At 37.3% G+C, this 22,305-nt stretch overlaps 1 protein-coding gene and 1 long non-coding RNA gene across 2 annotated transcripts in view; both read right to left on the minus strand.

The window, feature by feature from the left end:
• Positions 1-22,305, minus strand: part of LOC309705887 — a 269,576-nt gene that overhangs the window by 159,108 nt on the left and 88,163 nt on the right. The gene's annotated exons all lie outside the window — the stretch shown is intronic.
• On the minus strand, positions 19,004-21,875 carry uncx (UNC homeobox; the record flags this gene model as incomplete). The annotated part of the gene is made up of 3 exons (XM_082529271.1): positions 19,004-20,116; positions 20,923-21,098; positions 21,617-21,875. The coding sequence occupies 3 exons, from the start codon at positions 21,873-21,875 to the stop codon at positions 19,076-19,078; spliced, it is 1,476 nt and encodes a 491-aa protein (XP_082385397.1). The 3' UTR covers positions 19,004-19,075.

Genomic DNA, 22,305 nt, shown 5'->3' on the forward strand with positions numbered 1-22,305 from the left:
CTTAATAGAAGAGCATGTTAAATGTTGGTGCAGATTAAAATCATATTCTTTCAAACTCAGGAACTGGGCATTGGCTATGGTGGAGTGGTTCCACTAGGTTTGATTTTGTTTCTCTCTTATTCTTTGTGGGCAAGAAGAATCAAAGGTTATTAATTTCTTTAAAAGTTATATTTTTCATATTGCAGAGTAAAGAATTGTTTCTCCTGTATAAATAGTGTAAGTGTCAAACTTCAACATCAGAAAGTACTATAATGTTTGTTCTCTGTAGCTACAGTGATATTTTCATCTTTGAGTGGGCTTTATTTAACTAACACATATTTTTTCTCGTTTCTTATGGCGACACAGTACTATAAGGCAATTAAATATGTTGCACTTGTTTTGTGCTACCACTGAATTACTTGGATATCCTACTTGAATCAGGAACCATGTTGATAACAAAGCACCCACTGTTATAATGTGGGCATAATGTGTAGGTGTTATGTGTTATGTGAGCGTATGTGCGCTTGTGTTTTTAGTGCTTAAATATCATTTCTGTTCATTTGGAAACAAAGGAAAATTGCTGTAGCTCAAAGTTATTCATGCTGAATACACAGAAGCATGCTTTTGAACAGACTGTTCTACAGTGGCTCAAATGTAGACCCTAATTTCTATTGTTTTCCACACTCTTATTTCAAATAAATACAAGGAACAACATGATTTTCTCTTTAACTTTTCATAAAAAGACAGTGATTTATCTATTGATAAAGTTAAATATCCTAGTGTGACTGAACTGCCAGCTGGCCTCTCCCAAAAACGCATTTTCAGTCTACATTATAAATACACTCAGCAGACATTGTATTAGACCCAAAAAGTTGATTCTGGTCATCTGAATGAGGAAGTGGTTTTCAGTGGGAGGAACATTTTGTCATGTGACTTCTTTAGTCTCAGTCGATTGCAGGTTTCCCCAACCTTATAAATAGTACATCTGCATGATGACTGAAACTAGCACCACTGGTGAACAATGGGCTGTGAGCTCAGTTTCTGAATCATTAATATGCAAACTGTCGTGACCATTGATCAGTGGCCACTATCAATTCTTTCATTCTATTAAATCAACAATTTATATTAAGACAATCAGGTCTACTTGTGTATGGAAGGATAGAAACGGGCTTATTTGACCGAATAAACCTCATCAGTATGAAGCTCCTTAGCTTTGCTGTTTTATTTTTTAAACATCATAAGGCAAATTATATATATTTATTATTGCATAAGTACTCTGCTGACCTCTCATACCTCCCAGCATTTATCTACTTAATTCAACTGGTGCATTAAGTCCAGTCAGCTGAAGTATAACTGGAGATCCATGTATTTAAATTTATCAGCTAAGGCTCACAAACTCTCAAATGATAACCTACAGAAGTATTTAATCTAAAGAAAAAACTGATCTAACAAACACCAAGAAGCAACAGAGTATGTTTTTCTACAGACACAATCACATTATGTATTTTAAAGTTTTCTAGTTGTCTTGATGGGTTGCATTAAAAAAGTAAGGAAACTGTGGTGCAGAGGTACACTTAGAGCAGTGTCTGTTGATTAAGGAATGCACTAGTGTGAGTATTATAAAAAGGACAAAAGATCTTGCTAAGACATGCAAGTTGCTATAATTATAAAAGCCTTTTGCCCAAAAGAGCCAACTTTTCTGCTCAACCATTTGTACCACCTGATGACGCTCAGCTGGCGAAGCTAATCTATTAATAATTATGGAGTAGTTACTTATAAGGTATTCGACTGACTACACGTTTAAAAAAATACATGTTCACAACTCCCTCTATCACTTGATTGAAGCTCCTTCAATCACTCAGTGGGGAGGCACTGCTCTAGGCAGCTATTTTCACTGGTGTTGAAAGCCTCTTAATTTGGGCCACTGGTAGAGGGTCTCATGAAAATGCACTGAGTAATCCTAATAGGACCCTGAGGTGGAGGGTATGTTGAGGTGATACTCTACTGTTATACGATAACAGGTAGGGGGTGTCCAGTGTGACATCTTGTCAGAGGAGACAGAATTTCTAGTAGCACCCCTGCTTGTAAAACCTTGTAAGCTTCTTTGCCATCGCCCATATTTAAAGAAAGAAAAAAAATCATTACCAGCCACAGCATGTTTGAGAAAAACAAATTCATTGCAAATCCACACAGTTTGCACCATGGGGAGCAGACTGAAAGACCTTTGCTCTTGTTCAGCCTCTTAACTCTGATGAATGAAGCCAGAGAGCTTTGAACTGCAATTAATAAAGTTTCTACTACAATCAAAATATTGAATATTTAAATCAAAAAATTTGGACTGATCTTTTATTTTCAGCTATGCGTGGCTTCTTTTGCAAGTAACAAATCTCTTCTTTTGCTTCCATGCAAACCATTATTGCTGCTAAAGCATCAAAAGCTTTATTTTCTGTGCGCTAAAGTGGTTTTCTTTTCTTTATTGTAAAAAACAAACAAAACAAAGACTAGTAAAATTATACATTTCTAAAACATTACAACTCTGCACTCAGTAAAAGTAAAACTAAAAATCAGATCTTGTTTTATGGGGCATTTTTGTGCAGGGGTTTTGTGTTAATTGGTCGTTCAATATTGCAAGTGCACAACAGAAGCCTACTACTTCCTGTTACAAGTTGGCTACCTGCTGATGGTACTTGTTTATATATCCATCCATCCATTCGCTACCGCTTTTCCTTTTCAGGGTCACGGGGGGCGCTGGAGCCAATCCCAGCTGTCATAGGGCGAGAGGCGGGGTACACCCTGGACAGGTCGCCAGTCTGTCACAGGGCTAACACACAAGGACAGACAACCATTCATACTCACATTCACACCTAGTGACAATTTGGATTTTCCAATTAACCTATCCCCACAAACGGCATGTCTTTGGACGGTGGGAGGAAGCCGGAGTACCCGGAGGGAACCCACGCAAACACGGGGAGAACATGCAAACTCCACACAGAAAGACCCCGGCCTGATGGTGGAATTGAACTCAGGACCTTCTTGCTGTGCGGCAACAGTGCTAACCACCGTGCCACCGTGATGCCTACTTGTTTATATGTTCTTATATATTTGGGAAATGAATTATCAGAATCCATTTGCCATGGACACATATCAGTGCCTTTCTTTTATTATTATCATCATTGTTTCTAAGATTCAGCTATAAACCATTTCTATAGATATAAGGTCTTTGTCGAGAACAACAATAAAAAAACATTAAAAAGTCAAGTTAGAAAGGTGCTAATGTGTGTGATCACATTAATCGTCTGGCAGGATCTCACGTTCAGCGGTTAGTCCATTATGATTCACACTGATGTGAGGTCTAGGTGTCAGGTGTCATAATTTAATTGTGTTGTTTTCTATTTCTCGTGGATACTTGAGGGACTGGAAACCAGAGTAATTCAGCAGACTCCACCTCTGGTCTCTCTCACCCCTTCTCGTTGTCTTTCTCTCTCTCTCTCTTCTTAATTGGAGACACTGGGGGTTCACATCATTTTTCACTTTAATCTTGACCTTAGAAGATAAACCACTGATAAAGATGAAAATCATTATCTGCCCAGAGAATTCAAGGAGTAATTTCCTTGGCTCATGTTCTATTCATTAATGGGAAAGCACTTTTAAAGGGGAGGATATCTCAAATTTGCAGACATGTTATAAGATCTGTGACAGAACAGGCTGTTAGAAAAAGCTGTGGTGTTGGGTCAATTATTTTTTAAAAAGCTGCTTTTAACAAAACTTAGAAATTACATTTACTGACTTGATTCAACTTCTAAACAGTTTTTTGGGAGAGACTCAGCAGGTATCTTTGTTACATGACTGAAAATCAGAAAACAGTTTGAAACAAGAGCACACAAAAGTCCTTTGATATCTCAAGCCGATGCATTTGTCATAATAGATCTTATCTAAAAAATATTCTCATCAAATATCCAGAAGATTGAAAATAATACTTCTCAGTGAGTTTAAAAAGAAAAAGAACTGACTTTGCCCTACATTTCATTAATTATGATGCTATATAAGCCTCCTCTGAGGAGGAACAAGAGATCAACCTTTACTGTTAATTGACCATTCCTTTAGTTACTGTTGTTAAATCTGTTTAATTTTATTTTCTCACAGGAGGACAAAATGCTGTTTACAATGATAATAAGAGCACATGAAATAATTTTCAAACAAACAGGTCACTGGTTTTATATAGCGCACCACCTTATGAGGTATAAATTGTGCCTGAGTGGGTTTAAGATAATGAGCTTTAAAGTATTACATGCCATTAACACAGTAAGTGGGCAGACAACCTTAATGTACAACATCAAATACTGCTAAAATACAGTATATATGTACGCATGTGTTGGGAAGAGCCGGTTTTTGCCTCCTTTTTGGCTTGCCCCATATGCTTACATAAACCAGTAGATTATAACACAAATTTGGAATCAAATCCACATTCTAGCTAGGACTGCAAGGTAAGTAAAACCTTTTTTTCCTTAAGTTATATTTAGGATCGTGTCTCTTGTGCTTATTAGCTTAAACCACATACTATTAGCTTACACTAGAGAAGCTAAGAGTAGCTTAGCAGCTAACTTTAGCTTAGTAGCTAATGTTAATTAAAGTATTTTAAAAAACTAAGTTTGTATAAAAGTAAGGTTGTCTTGAAATAAGCTGACAATTATTGTAAATATGTTCAATTTCAGTAAACACTGATATAATGTGGCTAATGATATTTAGAGTATTCGCCCGAAAATTAAGCAATTCAGTTTCAACACTTTAGGTGAGGGGGTTGTAGGCAAGGTGTACTTTGAATATAGGCTCCACCCCCAGTGAATTTTGTATATACAAATTATAATAGTGCATTTTTGTTTTTTAATAAGGCAATCCATATCTGTGAAATTGTTTAACGAACTGGCAATTACATCATGCTTGCATTAACATTAGTCTTCTTTCAAAACTTTAACATTTTCAGTATGCAAGTGAGCGGTTATGTGCTTCTTACTGCAGGAGAGACTGAAACTTCAGATGGTTAAAGTGAAGAAGGCAGCAGGATAAGCAGAATAATATGGAGGACATTTTTGTTCACTGAACATTTTAAATATGTATTCCATGAACACTTTTTCCAACCTGAAATATTATTATGTTATGTTATGTTTATTTATGTTTATTATGTTTATTATGTTATGTATTGCCATCCATATATAAAATATGCCATGAAAGAGGGTCCTGTTCTTTAAGTTTGTTTTAAAAGGTTATTAATATAGTTGATATGTTACTAAATAGAAACGGAAACTGTTTTACATTTTGCAGCTCTGCTTATTACACAGAAACTACCACAGCTATTTCCACGTAATAATCAAACACTCATTAAGTTAGCTTTAATAGGTTGTTATTGTGATATTAAATAGAAACTGGTTGTTTTGTATTTTGCAGCTCTGCTTCCTGCTTATTCCATAGAATTACCACAGATGTTTCTATTTGATAATCCAGAGCATTAAACATAATATTTAAATTTTTCCTTTTAAGCAAGGCAGAAAGCTGGGAACCTAAGGTAGGATTAATTTGCACATTATACTATAGTAATACTATCCAAAAATCCTAAAACATTGCCCAATATTACCTTATTTTTTATGAGGATATTACAATTTAAACTCAGAGACATTACCTTTTTATTTCTAGCAGGTTATCATATTGTTACCAAGATATTATGCTCTATGTTATGATGGAGGTCTTTATTTCCACATTCTGTTAAATAAATTTCAGTGTAATATTACTCAGCTGTAAACACTGTTGCTACCATGATATTAATAGGATATTAACTGGTTATTACTTTGGTAATTGAGTAGTAATAACTTCAATCACCACATTATTACATTCTTATTTTTGCCTTGTTACCCTACTACGATTACTTTATTACTGAGCTGTAACAGAAAATGCTACCATTGTTTCAAGTCTACTTCAAAGAGTTATCTTTTTACTGATATTGTCTTTCAGTATTCTAAAGCAAATGTGTGTCTTTTTCAGGTATTAGTCCAGAAAGTAAGTGTTGCATTTTATTCAAGGTAGTATTGGGTTTCGTTTAATATAAGATAACATAACATAACATAGCAAGAATTTACTTAATTGTGTTGAAAATTTGTCTTGGACAAACACTGCTAAGCATAGCATCATCACTAGCATGATTAAACTTTCCTGGCATTTACATATTCGTTCACAAGGACATCAATAAAATCCTCAGATTTCTTTTAGATATTGTGTTTAACGTGCAGCCATGTACTTGACAAGTCAGGAATGCATCATCAAAATAGATACCTCACATAATTTTACAATGATATTCTGAAGGTTCCTATTTATAGCAGATATTATTATCTTATGTGGCTAGCAGCCATATAGCAAATGGCTATATGGCTGACTTTAATGTCAGAGTTCTGACTTTTTTCTCAGAATTCTGGAAAAGAAGAAAACTTTTTTTTTCCAGTATAACAAGTTATAAAAGTGTTTTGTTTTTTGTTTTTTTTGACTGGAAAACAAGTGTCAATAACAGATTTTGTATTCTACAACTAACTTTAACTTAAATTTAGGTTTTCTGAGTATCATCTGGGTTGAATTTTTTAATGGATGAAACTAACTCATTTAAGAGCAAGAAAATGTACTAAATATCCACTTTACCTGTATTCTAGAACAGTTATATGAGAAACTGAAGTGATGTTTTATCACTTGAATCATAGAGAAAAAAGGGAAATTTAGGCGCATCACTCCTGTATTGAGATGGGCTGCTTGTTAATCTAGTATTACCTATGGCTAGAAATTTTTAGCCATTATTTTAACATAGTTTTGCATTTTAGCATAGCTACCATTTCAGGATAAGGCATTACTAATTTATTTGGTCAGTTAATGTTAGAGAACCACACCATTTTCCAAAACTTGGTTGTAGCAAGGAATAGTTTTCCAGCTCAAATATATCATACAAAATAACTTTATAGAAACAATCTAGAAGTACATTATATTAAGTGCATGATATTACCAAAATGTTGAGCATGTTTCTAATTTTAGATTCAGATTATTATACTGTATGTATATGAACTTAGCATCACATCTGCCTTAGTGAAGGGGGAAAATGTGTTGCACTGCAGAGGCCACTGACTGCCTTCCATCAAGGACACAGTCACCTTTCTCTGGAGGAGAATCGAGTCCTCTGAGAGACAGCATGGCTTGTGAGTCTACAGCTAGAACTAGGTCAGCTCACCTCTTTGCTGGAAGTTATACCATTATTCCGTTAATGTTGTCTACATTCCAGTATGTGACTTTCCTTTTGATTCACTTGTTTAATGTTGTCTCTAAACACGAGTGGAAATAAAACCATAAAGAAACCTTTTTAGCACAACATGTTGATTTCACAGCTACAGGTTCTGTGGTAACAGACTTCAATCTACACATTTGCTTTTGCATGCACCATTTTTGTATTTGCATCAAACGTATAGTTAAAAACATAACTCATCTTGTGAAGATTAGACACTGTACAATACTGTAGTGTGCTGTCCCTGCCTATACTCAGCTGAAGATGCTGCTTTAATTATACCTTCATTCTCTTAATCCCTTATTTTGAAAGCCTTGTCTGCTCATCGACCGCAAAGAAATTAATGTTATGTCCTAAAATGTTCCTTCCTCAGGTCCTACTCAGTTTGTCAATAATGAGTTGAGAAGGAGGCATCCTCAACCGTCCTCGGAGCTACTGATTTATATGCTCACACCTCCACGAGGTAAACGGGATTGATTGTGTCCCACTATCACCTCTAACTTGCTTCTAGCCTGTGCACAATAAGCTCCTTCATGACTAATCACACCTATTTACAGGACTGATACAAGACATTTTTTCTTTTTTCAGAAAGAGTGCCTGAAGCTCTTGAGCACACTGTGTCAGTATTGAAATGTTCCTGTGCTGTCACATCTCACCACTTCCTCAGCCCTAACGTGATCGACTGGACTGACCACAGAACCATATCGTGCTCCTCTACAGAGCTCTTTTATAGTAAAAATTTCAGGCCCAGTTGAACCCCATTTCCCCCGGGCCATTAAATGAAAACCTGGACCTCAAGTGGATCTCAGAGTCTGGTCCATCCCTGGGCTTACAGGCACGTTAATGACAGAAATTGTACATGTCAGTACTACCAGAGAGCCCTAGGATTAAATAATGCGCGTGTAATAGTGAGATCTGAGGTCTTGGCCTTGATGTGCTAAGAACATTTGCAATACCACTTTAATGACGAAAGGAAAGAGCCAGGTCTGAGACTCTTGCCTTAGCAGACATGTCAGACCTTTCATGGGAACCATTTTTAATTGCAGCCAAAAAATGTCTATTAGTGAAGTCTCCCTTAGGCACATATTGTATCCATTAAAGAGGTCATACAGTTAAACTGGAATATGCCATTGAAATTATTATTTCTGTTATTATTATTATTATTATTATTATTATTGTAATTATTATTATTGTAATTAGTAGTAGTAGCAGTATTCGTAGTATGTCTGTTATGCTTATAATCACATCTTGCAAAATTAGATGCCTTGTTTTTTTAAAGGAATGTCTGTTATACGGTTTTGTTTTTTGTTGTTTTATTTTATTTGTTTTTAAATTGCACACAATTCCATTTTTATGCTCAAATCAAAATTTTATATTCATATATTTTACGTATGTGGATTTTTTTCACTGGTTTGTCACCTTTGCACGGGAAATATCTCAACATATTTGTTATTATAAACACTGAACAGGAAAACAAATGCTGAGAAATTCCATGACTTCTGTTCAAATTCTCACTTAGATCTTGTTATTACACCCATTATTGTGGACCAACTGGGATACACGAGATAGCATTAGCTCCAGTAGTGGTAGCAGATGGCCCATGGGGCATGTTTGCCAGATTTAAGACTTATAAAGAACTGACACACACAAATAAATTTGGACAGTGTTGCTTTAACATCTGAGAACACTATTTAACTCATCCCATCTCAGGAAGTTTTCACACTTCACACTTCATTAACCTCTAGGGCACAGATTCCCTGGGAAGTCGAGGCAGGAAAGTGCTTGTCTTTTTCATATAAATCACCACCAAGTGGTAAGCTCCCAATGACAATATTTACATGCACACAATATACCAGATAATAACTGATATTCTGGTGCAATTCAGCATGCTCTTTCTATGCACTCGATCACAAATTTCCATGAACATACGTGCATGAATACAATATTCTGCTATTGAGAAAAGCATGCTTGCACTAATTCCAAAAAACAACTGGAATTAAAGCAAACCTTACTTGTTTGAAACATGCATATGCCAGCAACCACTAATCCAACATGCATCTATCTATCTATCTATCTATCTATCTATCTATCTATCTATCTATCTATCTATCTATCTATCTATCTATCTATCTATCTATCTATCTATCTATCTATCTATGCAAAATTCAACATCGACTTAAATGCTGTGACTTAATGTAGATCTTAAGTTGACGTGTGTTAACCCACAATAAAAACCCCATGAATCTTTGCCTCAAACCACATCATTAATTTACAAGAGGAAAATAGATATATATCTGTCTCCTGTTTTTACCATTAACCCTTTGTACACATAAAAATATTACTTAAAAGTGACGTTATGTTTATATTGAGAACATCTATTTTTCTTTCCTTTATCTTTTCTCTTTCACCGCACCCATCCAGCCAATCACAGCAGATGGTAGTCCTTCCCTGAACCCAGTTCTGCTGGAGGTTTTTTCCAGTTAAAAGGGAGTTTTTCCTTCCCACTGTTCCAAAGGGGGTTGTTTGATTGTTGGGGTTTTCTCTGTATTATTGTAGAGTCTCTACCTTAGAATATGAAGCCCCTTGAAGAAACTGCTTTTGTGATTTAGTGGTATCTGAATAAAATGTTATTGAAAAAAATCTAAGTTCAGAATCACAGATGTCTTATAGAGGGTCATTCTTAAATGTTTTCCAGCCATAATTCTCCTAGAGCCAGAATGTTTTTTCCTTTAAGGCTATATGGTAAACAACACAATAATATTGATTGTTGATTGTTTTGAGTGCCCACATATTTGCAAAGGCACCTTTAATGCTTAATGACAGATGCAGGTATTCCGCAATCCAAAGAAAGTGTTTTACAGGGAAGGTCTAACTTCTTTCAGCAAGACAATGACTAACCTCATTCTGAGTGTATCATAGCAGCATGGCTCTGTCGTGGTGCTAAACTGGCCTGCCTACAGTTCATCCACTGAAAACATTTGATGCACAGAAATCCAACTGCAGATTCCTTAACCCATCCACAGAAAAATTGAAAAATTACATTTTCAAAATTATGACAATTGACAAATACTAAACTTCCTTGAGTGGAGAGGAAGTAAACATACGAATTTTATTTTATTTTTTTGCAAGGGGGACCATTTAGCTGTGACAATGTATAACTGTTTCTTTATGCAAACTGTTATTTCTTCTTTCTTGGTTCACATCAATGTTTTGTATACTACTTCTGTAAGCATTTGGGAGGTGTTTATTGAACAAAAGATGGCTTCAACTCCAAACAGCTGAGGATGTTCCTCCTCCTTGGTGGCTCTTCAACGCTGAAGTCACACTGGTTATGATTCACACTGATCCAATGAGAAATTCCGAGAAATTATGTGATTATTGTGCCATGAAACCCTATACCAGGACCTCTAGAACCAAGGTTACCTAGCTGTAGTAATTTGCCAACTACTATACGTTGCAACGAGTTCCTGCTTGGACAGATAAATGACTTAAGCAGATAACCACTTTCCTCCCATCATCAGTGGGAACCAGGAACCATTGCTTGTGTATAGTAGATTTTCAGGTTTACGCAGGAGAGGTAGACTGCAAAATCAGAAAACAAGATAAGCCAAGTCAGAACATCTTCTATGAATAAATGTAAGCAGCCTCAGAAAAAGCAGCTGCTATGTCAAAATGCTATATTTTGGTAAGCTGGAACCTCCACTTACAGGCAACAGTTTAAGGAATTAAGCAAGTCTTGGTAGGTATCCTAGTAATGCTCACATCCCAAATATTCAAGAAAACAAAAAAAGTCTTCAAAAAAGAAGTAAAGTATAGGTCCTAATTTAAACCAGAATATTATTTAATTTGGTCTGTAATTTATAAATCCAGAAAGTTTCCTTTTGTTTCAGTTTCTCATGTCTTTCACCATGTGGAAAATGGGATGTGGTCAGTGCCAAAGGCTTGTAATATGAATGTGTAGTGTCCAACAGTAGAGTAATTAACTTTGTCTGTGGGGCATTCCAACCTAGATGACAAATGAGGTTTTACAATTAATTAAATTAAGTAAACTCATTTTAAAAATAAAAATCAATAAATGCCTGGATCCGCATTACACATATGCAGAGCTTTTAGACCCAATCATGCTGTTGCTGTTTAGGTGTTTGGCTGAAGATAACTGTGCACCAGTTTATGTTTTGGAGCAGTAGATCTCTAAAAAGGGTGTTATGTTTTGATGTATTTGTATGTTGAAGCCTTTTTTATACTTTGTTTTGTTAGCTCATATATACCCCTTCCAAAAAGCATTTCAAATAAAAACAGCACTCTTGCTCAAATATATAATAACATAACTACTTTATTTACAACTCAATCCAGAGTGCTGATGTGATCAGCCTCTTTTCCCCACCAGAGCACTTGAACAAATGTACACTTGCCTACCTACATCTTTACTATGATAACTGCTACCACACAGCCAAATCTTTCCTGAACATCAGTTGTGTGCACATGTCACAGTGACAAGATGACTGGCTCATATGTTTCCAGGTTGGCTTATTGATTGGCTCTTGGGGCATGGGCAGCTGCTAGCATTACAGAATTCTTCAGGATTATTTGAGTGCCACTTTCTCTTTGAAGTGTCAGGCTTTATGTTTTACTGTCTTTTTACTCCTATTGGTGGTCCTGTAAAATCAACTCCAACTTTATGCGCTGAAAAAAATCACTCTAAAGGGTCTGTTCTGCGATACAAGCTTTTTTTTCTTTCTGGCAGTTCAAGCTCTTCTATGTCTGCATAACTGTACATGTTATAAATGTAGCCACTGATCTTTTTGGAGACTATAAAGGATCCTATTTGTTACCCTGATTGCTCTTGCGTAAATCTCGCAGTGCTCCTCAGTCTGTTTCTGCTAAGGACCACTTGTGAAATTCTGCGCTATTAATGTTATAAAGGTCCCTTTTCATCATGAAATGAAGGTTTTCTGATGTGCTCTGCACTTTGTCTTCTGCCTCCTTGAACTGCTGTTTCAAGAGCCTCTGCTCCTGCCTCAGCTGGCTAATCATCGCTACTGGTCATCACATACTATACCAAACCTTTTAAGAAGCAAGGCTGATTGCTGTTATAGCCTGGAGTTTTTGTTATTTTTTTCAGTGTCACCCTTCCCTCTTGGATCAAGGATTGCTTTCACATCTTGTTAAACTAGAGCCAGGGCTAAGTGACAGTCTAACCCCGCCTACATCTTGTACATTGCTTTGGCGTAGCCACTAGCACATGGTGGATCCAGTGATTATGCACTGCCCCTTGATCTGGCAAGTCCTGTATCTAGCCATGAGAATTTTTTTTTTAAAGTAACCCAGCTCTATCAACTATTTCATGAACTTACTGTTGGCAGTGTGAATTAGTTCTTTTTTTTTTCTTTTTTATATTCTGCAACCCTGATTCCTACAGATTTCATTTATTTGCATCTATTACAAGACAGAATTTAGAAAAGACTGACTTTAGGCAAGCATTTCTGTCCTAATCACAGCCTTAAGCTAACCTTAAATAAGTTATTGGAGATTGACTGCAGTTAAATCAGGAATAACTACCAAATTTTAAAGTTCAGTCTTTGTGGATTAGTTGCCATACATGCTAAAATTGTACTGAACAATCGCCTGTCACACATTATACAGTACGGCTATGGTAATATTCAGTTGATAACTAATAGTAAACTTTAGTGTAAACTATAGTACACATTTGCTAACTGGCTGGCTGGCTTAAGTAGCAGACTGCAAGACTGTATAATTATGCTTCTATTAATTAATAATAGTTTGTTTATGAATATATGATAGCCAAGAAGGTCAATGTTTTTGTCACCTCAGCATTTCTTTGCCAATGCTATTTTCTTGTAAGTTTATATGGTGAACTTGTTAAACAGTTACTTATACATCTGTTAAAAAAAACATTATCACTCAGTTGAGCTTATTGCAATGCATTTGGACTAGAGTATCATATTCTATATGGGGTTTTTTAATAACAGTTTTAGTAAAGGAGCTAGCTGAAGTATATTTGAATGTTCCAAGTACATCACATACTCGTGAGCAATAGTCTGCCAATTATCCTACATTCTGTAAATATGGAATTGGAGCCAAACAGAGGACAAGGAATTCATTATTTTTTTGGCTATATTATTTTCATGAATCAGACCAGCAAAGAAGGTGATAATTGCTATGTATATACATATACATATGGAGATATATTACTGTACTGGTTCACCTGTTTTTCTTTTCTTCTTTGGAAACGTATCAACATTGATATATTATTCACGTAACTCATATGTTGGCAGGATGTTTGAAATAACACAAACCTTCAATACAATTTTGTAGACATATTTTTAATCAAAATAGAAAATGTTACTTGCCATTATTTTCTCCTCTTAGAAACACCCTTTGCAACCTTCATTAACTATATATGTGCAACATTGGACTGGGCTGTCAGATCATGTAGTTCATTCAAATGTATCTACTTTATTTAAAGTGCTTTCCTTTTATGTAATTAATGTCCATGGTTCTTTGCTCTGTTACAAAATATAACACCCTAATTAGTTTGTAAAAATTGCAATGCCTTAAATATGAGTTTAACATATTTGTTGCTTAACTTTGTGTAGTTTCTGTGTTTTTTGTGTAGGCTTTACACGCTATTTTCAGTTCTTACTTCTTTAAGTATTAAATTTGCAGGTGATTACTTTCACTGCCTAGAATAAAAACAATAAATAAATACATTTGTACTGTGACCCACTCTTTAAGTGTATACAAACTTTACCGTACCAAGGCTACCCTGAAAAGGGGTTTGAACCTATAAATATGATTCATATCAAGATATGTCTTCTTGTTTTGACCCACATACTCACCTAGTAGCTAAGTCAGTAGACATGCCAGATTCAGAGAACCTGAGGTTTTTTTTGTTTTTTTTGTTTTTTTAAACTATTCCTCAGTATTAAGACTGAGAAATTCTGTAGGAGAAATATCAAAGTAGCATACTGTCAAACATGTTCAGTTATCTGTTATCCGAAATTTTGATACATGATAAATTCAAGGTGGCCTTTTGAAAGGAAGACACTGTCAAAAAGCCATGTTAGAAGCATGTCTGCTGTGGTAGTCACATAAATCCCTCTTAAACTACCATTATCTATTTTTTTCTAATATTTTCTTTGTCATATGAATTGTTAGGTTGTGTAATCCAAAAGCACAATTCAGCCCCCTTCAGATAATGAGGCCAGACAGATAGCAACAGGTGTTACTACTCTGAAAAGGCTCCTGTCACCTCTCACATACCAGGATTCAAGTGCTCTCATTGTGAAGAGGAGTCTAATATCTAATCCTTCCCTGCAGCCATTTCAAGACAATATACTCTCATAATGTAGAAATATGCAACATTTAATGAGAAAGACATAAAAAAAGAGAGAAGATGGAAATTTTGTGTTATTGGACTTAAGAAAACTGTTGCTCCCATCCCATTCTTCACTTTTGTCTAAAAAAAGATCAGTTTAACTGTTTCGTTTGTCACAGCGAAGAGAGTCCTTTGTGTTATTTTTGTGTATTATAGCAGAACTTGTCAGTGATGTACATTAATGGTCATGTTTTGTGTTTTGCAAATATTCGCATACTCCCACGTTTGCAATGCAGGGGAAACAAAACACTGTTAAAAAAGAAAAGTTGTGTAAATACAACTAATGATGAGTTTACTCATCAGGAGGAAGAGATGTGTTGAGGAAATGAAATGCTTGTTTGCAGAGTGATTTTCTTTTTTATATGTACCATGTTAGAGTTTTTGAGGAAGATCATATTGATTATATACTTAATCAGAAAGCTTTATATATTAATTAGCTCCCCGCTAGTCTTTTGCAAACAATTTAAAAAATCCATCTATACCCGCTCATAGATCAACACAGACATTTCTATATATATATATATGTATGTATATATGATTCACTTGGTTTTTTTAAATCTGGCTATTAAGATCAACTATTCAGAGTGTGTAATAACTGTGGCATAGTGAAATATGTCTTCTAATACTTTATCACTTTATTGTGTGAAAATCATCAAGCCCAACAAAAATACTTGAATGTGTGCAAAAACAATAAATAAAAATAAAAATTATTTATTTTTAAAAACCTGAGTGCACATGGTTAAATGGGCAAAATGAGCAGATGATCTTAGCAAAACCGTGAAGCTCTTTTTTTTTTTTTTAAATCCTAAAATTGAGTTTTCACCTGTACACCGTACCGAAATCTGAGAGTCGAAGCGTTATTAACTAAATTTTGATTAGAGGGTTTTTTCGCGCAATACTCAGCCATAATTAAAATTATTTTAAGGGTTGTCCAGAAATCAATGCAGATGGTAATTTCAGGATTATCCCAGGTATGCACAGGAAAGATAAGAATGATTAAATCCGCCGGCGCATTAATGAGTATGAGATGTAAAATAATCCTTAAAGGCATGGCAGAGTTGCTGCAGGAGAAGCCAAATGTCAAGTGCCATTTTATTTTATGGAGGATCCTTTTTAAAGGGACACGGTTTTTTCTTATCCAAACTGAGCCTTCAGAGCCTCTAAGATCTCATGCAGGAACACAAAGCGCACAAGAGTAGCCTGTACTGACAGATGGATTTGTGGGGAGAACACCATTGTCCATTTGAGTTGATTTGAGCATGAAAATTGTAAATCCTTTCCCGCCACTCTCCTTTGAAAATATATTTGAGTAATATTGGCAAATCATATATATATATATATATATATATATATATATATATATATATATATATATATATATATATATATATATATATATATATATATATATCAAATCAAACTCAGTGCGCAAAATAATACAATTTCTACGAGACAAAACCCCACAAATCTAAATTTAAATATGTGCATTAATAGATCGTCACTTGTGTAAATTTGTCTCCAATCTGACTTAGTTTGCTTGTATATATTACAGAAAATCAACCGATAAACCGTGTGTGATGGAAGCTCGTATAAAAACATTTGGATAGTCATTTGGCTTGGAAATGAGAGGCTTATTTCTGAGGACGCTGATTTAGTCTGCAGCTCGAATGCTGCAAATGAGACTCTTAATATCTCGGCCATAATTAATTGCGCAAATTTGTTTCTATTAAATAAAACTAACACATACTGAGAAAACTCTATTAGCCTTAATTAAGCTTGATATCCTAATTTAGGGAATGTGTGGCTGAAAACAAGCCGTTTTGGTAGATTTTTTTTTCTCTGTCTTTCTCCGATATGAAAAGCCTACCAGCTTTCTGCCTTTGGGCTGCTTTTCCTCCTTTGAGAGTTGGAAATGAGAAATGGAAATGGAAATACCAGGAGGTGCTAAATTAGCTGCCTGATCTGCACTTATTGCCGCATACAGGCCCCTATTACTTTGCCAATCTGTGCCTCTCTTTTAGCATTCCGGGCATGGAGAAGCTTCGAGATAGCAGATTTATCAAATGGGAAAATGAATGCATGATGATCAGTTAAATTGAAAATCAGCGTCTGCATGACAGCCCGACCTGACACCTCCGTAATTAGAAAGAAAAATGATGGCGTCCGATGCATAATAGAGCAAAAACAATTTACACTCTCCCATAATGATCCGGCGTTCAAATTGAAAATTTCTCCGGGTATAAATTGAATTCATAAAGTATGATTCATGGACGACACATCTCCTGGAGGCTGCCTGGGCATATCGATTGATAGTTTGTCTTGAATCATGCAGCGTGCAGCTCTCAGGCAAGAAAAGCTTAACTACTTAAGCAAATCGCTAATTTCACCTTAAGGCCACCAATGTGCAGCCAGCGATACTCCTATTCAGTGCGCTAATGAATTATGGATGAACTGGGCATACGTCCCAAATAGCCTCAGAGTAGCATGGAAAAACACACACCGAAGAATCTTAGGGGTTATTTCAAACTGGCTTCGGTTATCCCACAATTTAGTAAATACACCATTTTTTTAACCAAATCGCAGTGGTTGCAGTTTGGTCTTTTCTGTCTGCATTTGTGTCAGAGTTTAGAACGGAAACGCGCAAAATGTAATCCATTATGCATCATACAAAAACACTGCAAAACTCCCCTCAAAACTGGGATTAATAGCGGAATGTAAAATAAATTAATAATAAAAGAAGAAGCACAAAATCGATGTGGAATCTATCATCTCAGCACTATAAACACCATGCAGAGATACACCTCTAACCCAGAGCCGTGCAGGCCTAATCTTGTGCGTGTTCACTGCGTGTGCCATGTTGGCTGCGCTTGCCCCTGCCCCCCACCAACCTAATAAGACATTGCTTCCTAGAGCAAACAGCTGCATGGGTTGAAATTTATGTAAATATTTTGAAAGGGACACTGGCTCAGAAATTCATTTGCGCCGGCTCAGATGTAAAGCTCACCCCTCTTATTTTCAATTTATTTGCAAATCAAGACCCAAAGAGAACACTAAAGGGCTTGTGGCTCTTAATAGTGAACCAGCAACTCTACATATAGCTGGACGGGATTTATTTTGTTGTTGTTTTTGTTGTAGTTTTGTCTAAAGATTTTATATATATATATATATATATATATATATATATATATATATATATATATATATATATATATATATATGTTGCTACACAGTCGCCTCGACATTTCTTCCTTTGGTCGTCTTGATATTGTGGTCAACACTGCTAATATTGCAAAAGGGAGCAGATGTCCCAGATCCTGCACGGCATCCCTGGGGAACACCAACCCTATTAGAACAAATGTGTTCTGCTATTGTAAATAGGCACGTTTGCCTCAGCCCGTCCTATTACAGCCGACGCATGATCAATAGGCTGATAACACAGAAACATCAATGTAAAGCGACAGAACAATGAGGGATATCATCGAACATCTATCTTAATATAGCCCTGCTACAAGGGGCCCTGACAAAGTGGGGAGAGAGATAGAAGAAGAAGAAGGGGAGAGGAGGAAGGAAAAAAAGCTCATGAAAATGCCTCCCCACGAATCCCCATCTTCTATCCAATATGCACAAACACACACACTCCCAGCTGCCAGGGCTATTATTTTCCTATTTCAATTTGACACCCAGGCCTTTTCATGCTAATTCTATTATTCTTGGAAGTTTATGTGATTTCATATCACTAGAAATCGGTAATGTATTATAACCCCCTTTGAGCTAAAATAAACTGAATCCCCCTGCAGTAGCCACCGGGAAAATAATTACTTTCATATCAAAACTCTGCAGGAGTCGAGCGGGTCCTTTTCGCCTCAGGCTCGTAACCTCATTTCAGTGGGGGCTTATAGATGAATAAATTTGTTAAGGCAATATACAAAGTACAACATGAGATTTCTTAAGAAAGCCCTTCCTACTGTAGTCCTGCACTGGATGTGCTGCTATTTAAGGTCTCACACGGTTTGAGGTGCTTGTATACAATAGATTTATTTAAGAAAAACCTTACATAAATAGTATAATACCTTTCTTACAGCTCTTGAGGATTTTTGTTGGTGTCGTGGTCTCGTGTTTTGTTTTTCTTGACAAGTTATCACACATTAAAGGATATCTATAGACTCCCGACTCGCACACACATACACACTCGCAGAGATTGGGAGAGAGAGAAGGAGACGAGAGAGAGAGCACATTGTCAAAATATCAGCTGGGGAGGGGGGGGCTAGAAATTAGATGCAAAGATGTAGATTCTGGTTAACCTTTGGCCTAATGAAATGTGTAGTTTAGGGGCTATATCGATATGGTTCTGCTGTTTTTCTTTCTTTTTTTCTTTAACCCCCCCTGCTCATTTATTCCATGTCGACATGTTCTTTAGAGTCTGTCTTTGTATCTGCAGGACAGTCACTGAGGACAGACTCGGAGCTGCTGGGGTGATCCTTGTTTTCTAAATGCTCTTTTTTGCCTGCATCCACAGACTCAACGAGCTGTGAACCGTGTTCGTGAGCGAAAGTCGAATCGCTGCAAATAACCGAGGTCTGAGTACTTTTGCCAGTGGAAAAGGCGGCCCTGGGCGGGCTTGTGTGCGGTGAATTTGTCTTTGCCTCTGATCCCACCTGTGCCCTTTGCGTGGTTTCTGCAGAGTCCGGCGAGCTGCTCGTACATCCCGCAGAGCTCGCAGAGACGCTGCAGCGGACGTGAGCCTGGGTTCTTTCCGCCGGCGTGTCACAGTCAGAGTTTACTGCTGTTGTCGTCTTCAGGGCAGTTTGAGGAACAATGAATCCAAGCGGCTGTGTGATGGGATAGAGCAGGAAGTGTCCCTTCCCTATCAAAGGCCGTGAGGAGGGTAAGGCCGCGGGGTTGCGTCTCGGTCTGTGGTCCGAAAGGAGGCTTTCGACGCTAAAAGGGTTGAGTTTCTGCATGCTGGAGGCTCTGCTGTTGTTGGAACACAGGCTTGGCCCGTGACTGGGGTCGGGCGAGTCCAGCTCGGAGTCGCCAGCGTCCCTGTCCAAGTGTCTTTGGTTGTGGTTTTGGCTCTGGAGAGAGTGAGGTGTTTGGTCGCAGCTCGATTGCGTTTGATTCCCCCCCACAGAGTCAAAAGGTGGGCCTGTGTTGTGGTCACTGTCGGTCACATGCGACACCCCGCTGTCGCTGTCTGATCCCGGGGTGTGAAATAAATCCCCAGAAACAAGCTTGTTCTGGGACTTTAGCAGCCGGCGTTCCTGCTTTCGTTTCTTCTTCTCCATCCTGCTCAGCTCTCTCCGGGCGATCTCCTCCGGGTCCATGGGCTCCCCGCTGCAGCTGGTGGGGTGGGCGTTGTGAGCAGGTCGACCTGGACCTTTCTTTGTGTTCTCCTTTTTCCTCCATTTGGCTCTGCGATTTTGAAACCATACCTGCGGAGAAAAGAAAGGTGAACATGTGTGTAATGAGCACGTCTGTCATTGCAAAGGGGAAGTTAATTAGGCCCAAAATCGCCGGTGTGTTAACAATATGGTAATTAAACAAATACTCAGGTTATGTCTCGCTCTTGCTGAATTCTGTGCAGCTTTTTAATTAGGCCTTTGATTACATCCAAATAGCCTTAAATAAAAAGCTCTGGTTTTACATGATAACTGAAGTGTGGGTCATTAGAAGACTTTTCAAATAATATTTTTCAAGGTAAACTCTCGAATACGATCAAACTTTGCAAACTTCTACTTGGCTGTCTTCAAAAATTTAACCAATAAAATAATCAAATAAAACCAAAACAAACAAAACAAAACAGGTATGTTAGGGACATATATCTCATGTCTTATTATATCTCATTATTTTTGGTTATATTTTAACATATATGACGAATATAAGCCAACATTGCCCCCCAAATAATTACCTAAAACTTCATCACTTGTTTGTTATTTTAAAGAAACCTGTTATTATTATATTTATGCACTAACATAATTTATGAAATGCCAGAAAAAACACAATCATATTGTGAAATATTTTATTTATTACAAAAACATATCCTACATATAATAGAGCTTATATTATTTCCCAAATTTCCCCATACTGCTGAAAGACTGAGTTACACTTTCTGTCTCTGTATAGCTTAAAATTGAAAACCTAATCTTTATCATGGATAAATAAAACGTAAACAAAGAGATAACAGAGAGACAGAGCTCACAGTCACGACTCGGATTCATAAAAATAAATACGTATTTACCTGAACCCTTGATTCTATCAAGTCCAACCGGAGAGCCAGTGCCTCCCTCATGAACACGTCCGGATAGTGACTCTCATTAAAAGCCTTTTCTAATTCCTCCAGCTGCCAACCTGTGAAATTTGTGCGAGTTCTTCGCCTCTTGCAGCCAGGGCTATCTTTGTCTGGGTCTCCCGAGTCTGACAGCAGAATGAGAATAAATGTAAACAGAGGATAAGTATTTTTTTTTCTTTTAATTGTCACATTTTAGTATATTTTTAACAGCGTCGGTGTCATGCACGGGTAAAGGGTTTTGCAAAGTTTAGACCCGAAAATTATGGTCTCATTTGAAAATTTGCAGCATTTCACACGTGTGTGTTGCAGCTTCCACGCAATTCTTTCTTTTAAATAAATAAATAAATAAATAAGCAAAGCTTAAAACACTAACACGGGCATTCCCCTGCTCCAGTGATTACTGACTGACAGAAACATTGTTTTCCTTGGATGCATCTTCAGCTTTCGATGAATGAAATGAAGTCGGGGGGCGAAGAAGATAAATCTGTGCCTGTGTGCGAGGTTCTGTTCGCCTTTTAAACACGCGATGAAGAAGACAACTTGTATCGCAACATCCTGTCTTTGTTTCTTTCTGGGTTTTTTGTCTCTGTGCAACAAGCCAGCATTGATGGGAGGTTATTGTGTGCTGTGTAATGTGGCTTACCTGTCAGTTTGTACTGCTGATTATCTCCATTCATCCCGCAACCCGAAGACAAGAGGGGGTTGGAATTACCCACTGAAGCCGCGCACGAACCATTAAGTAATCCGTCTATTGAGAAAGGAACCGCGGACGCAGATTGAAGTTGATGCCCGGCTAATTCGTAAACGTGATGGTGGCTCAGATGGTACGGGAAGCCCACCATCCCGCCGAGAGAGCCTCCGAACTGGGCGTGAGGTGGATCCAGTATCCTGCTGTCCATCATCCCGCAGGCAAAAGGAAACGACGTCTGGAGGCCGGTGATGGGAATTTAAAAAGCATGCAGTGAGTGTGGCCAACGAGTAGGGGACATGATGTGAAGGGAGCGATGAGCTGTACTTTATCCACATGAACCTCCCAATAATTAGCCCAGGCTCTGGGAATATGAGACCCAATGAAAAGCGGTAATGGACTCTGACGTCAGAGACGCGCTCTGCAAACGCTCCCCGTATCGATTGCTAATTAAAGCTGACATCCACCTCAATAAACAATATCAGAGCTGTCACAACAAGACAGGAGGGCTTTGATAAGAACTACATCGCAACTACACGGGGGACCCACCGGGAGGAAGGGCTCACTGAATGCCGGGAAGAAAAGGCTACAGGCGGATAGATTAGGCCACAGGCTCGATCCCAGACTTTTTGTTCACTAGAGGA

This window comes from Aulonocara stuartgranti (genome assembly GCF_965226115.1).
Source record: "Aulonocara stuartgranti genome assembly, chromosome: 4".
In the NCBI taxonomy this organism is placed as follows: Eukaryota; Metazoa; Chordata; class Actinopteri; order Cichliformes; family Cichlidae; genus Aulonocara; species Aulonocara stuartgranti.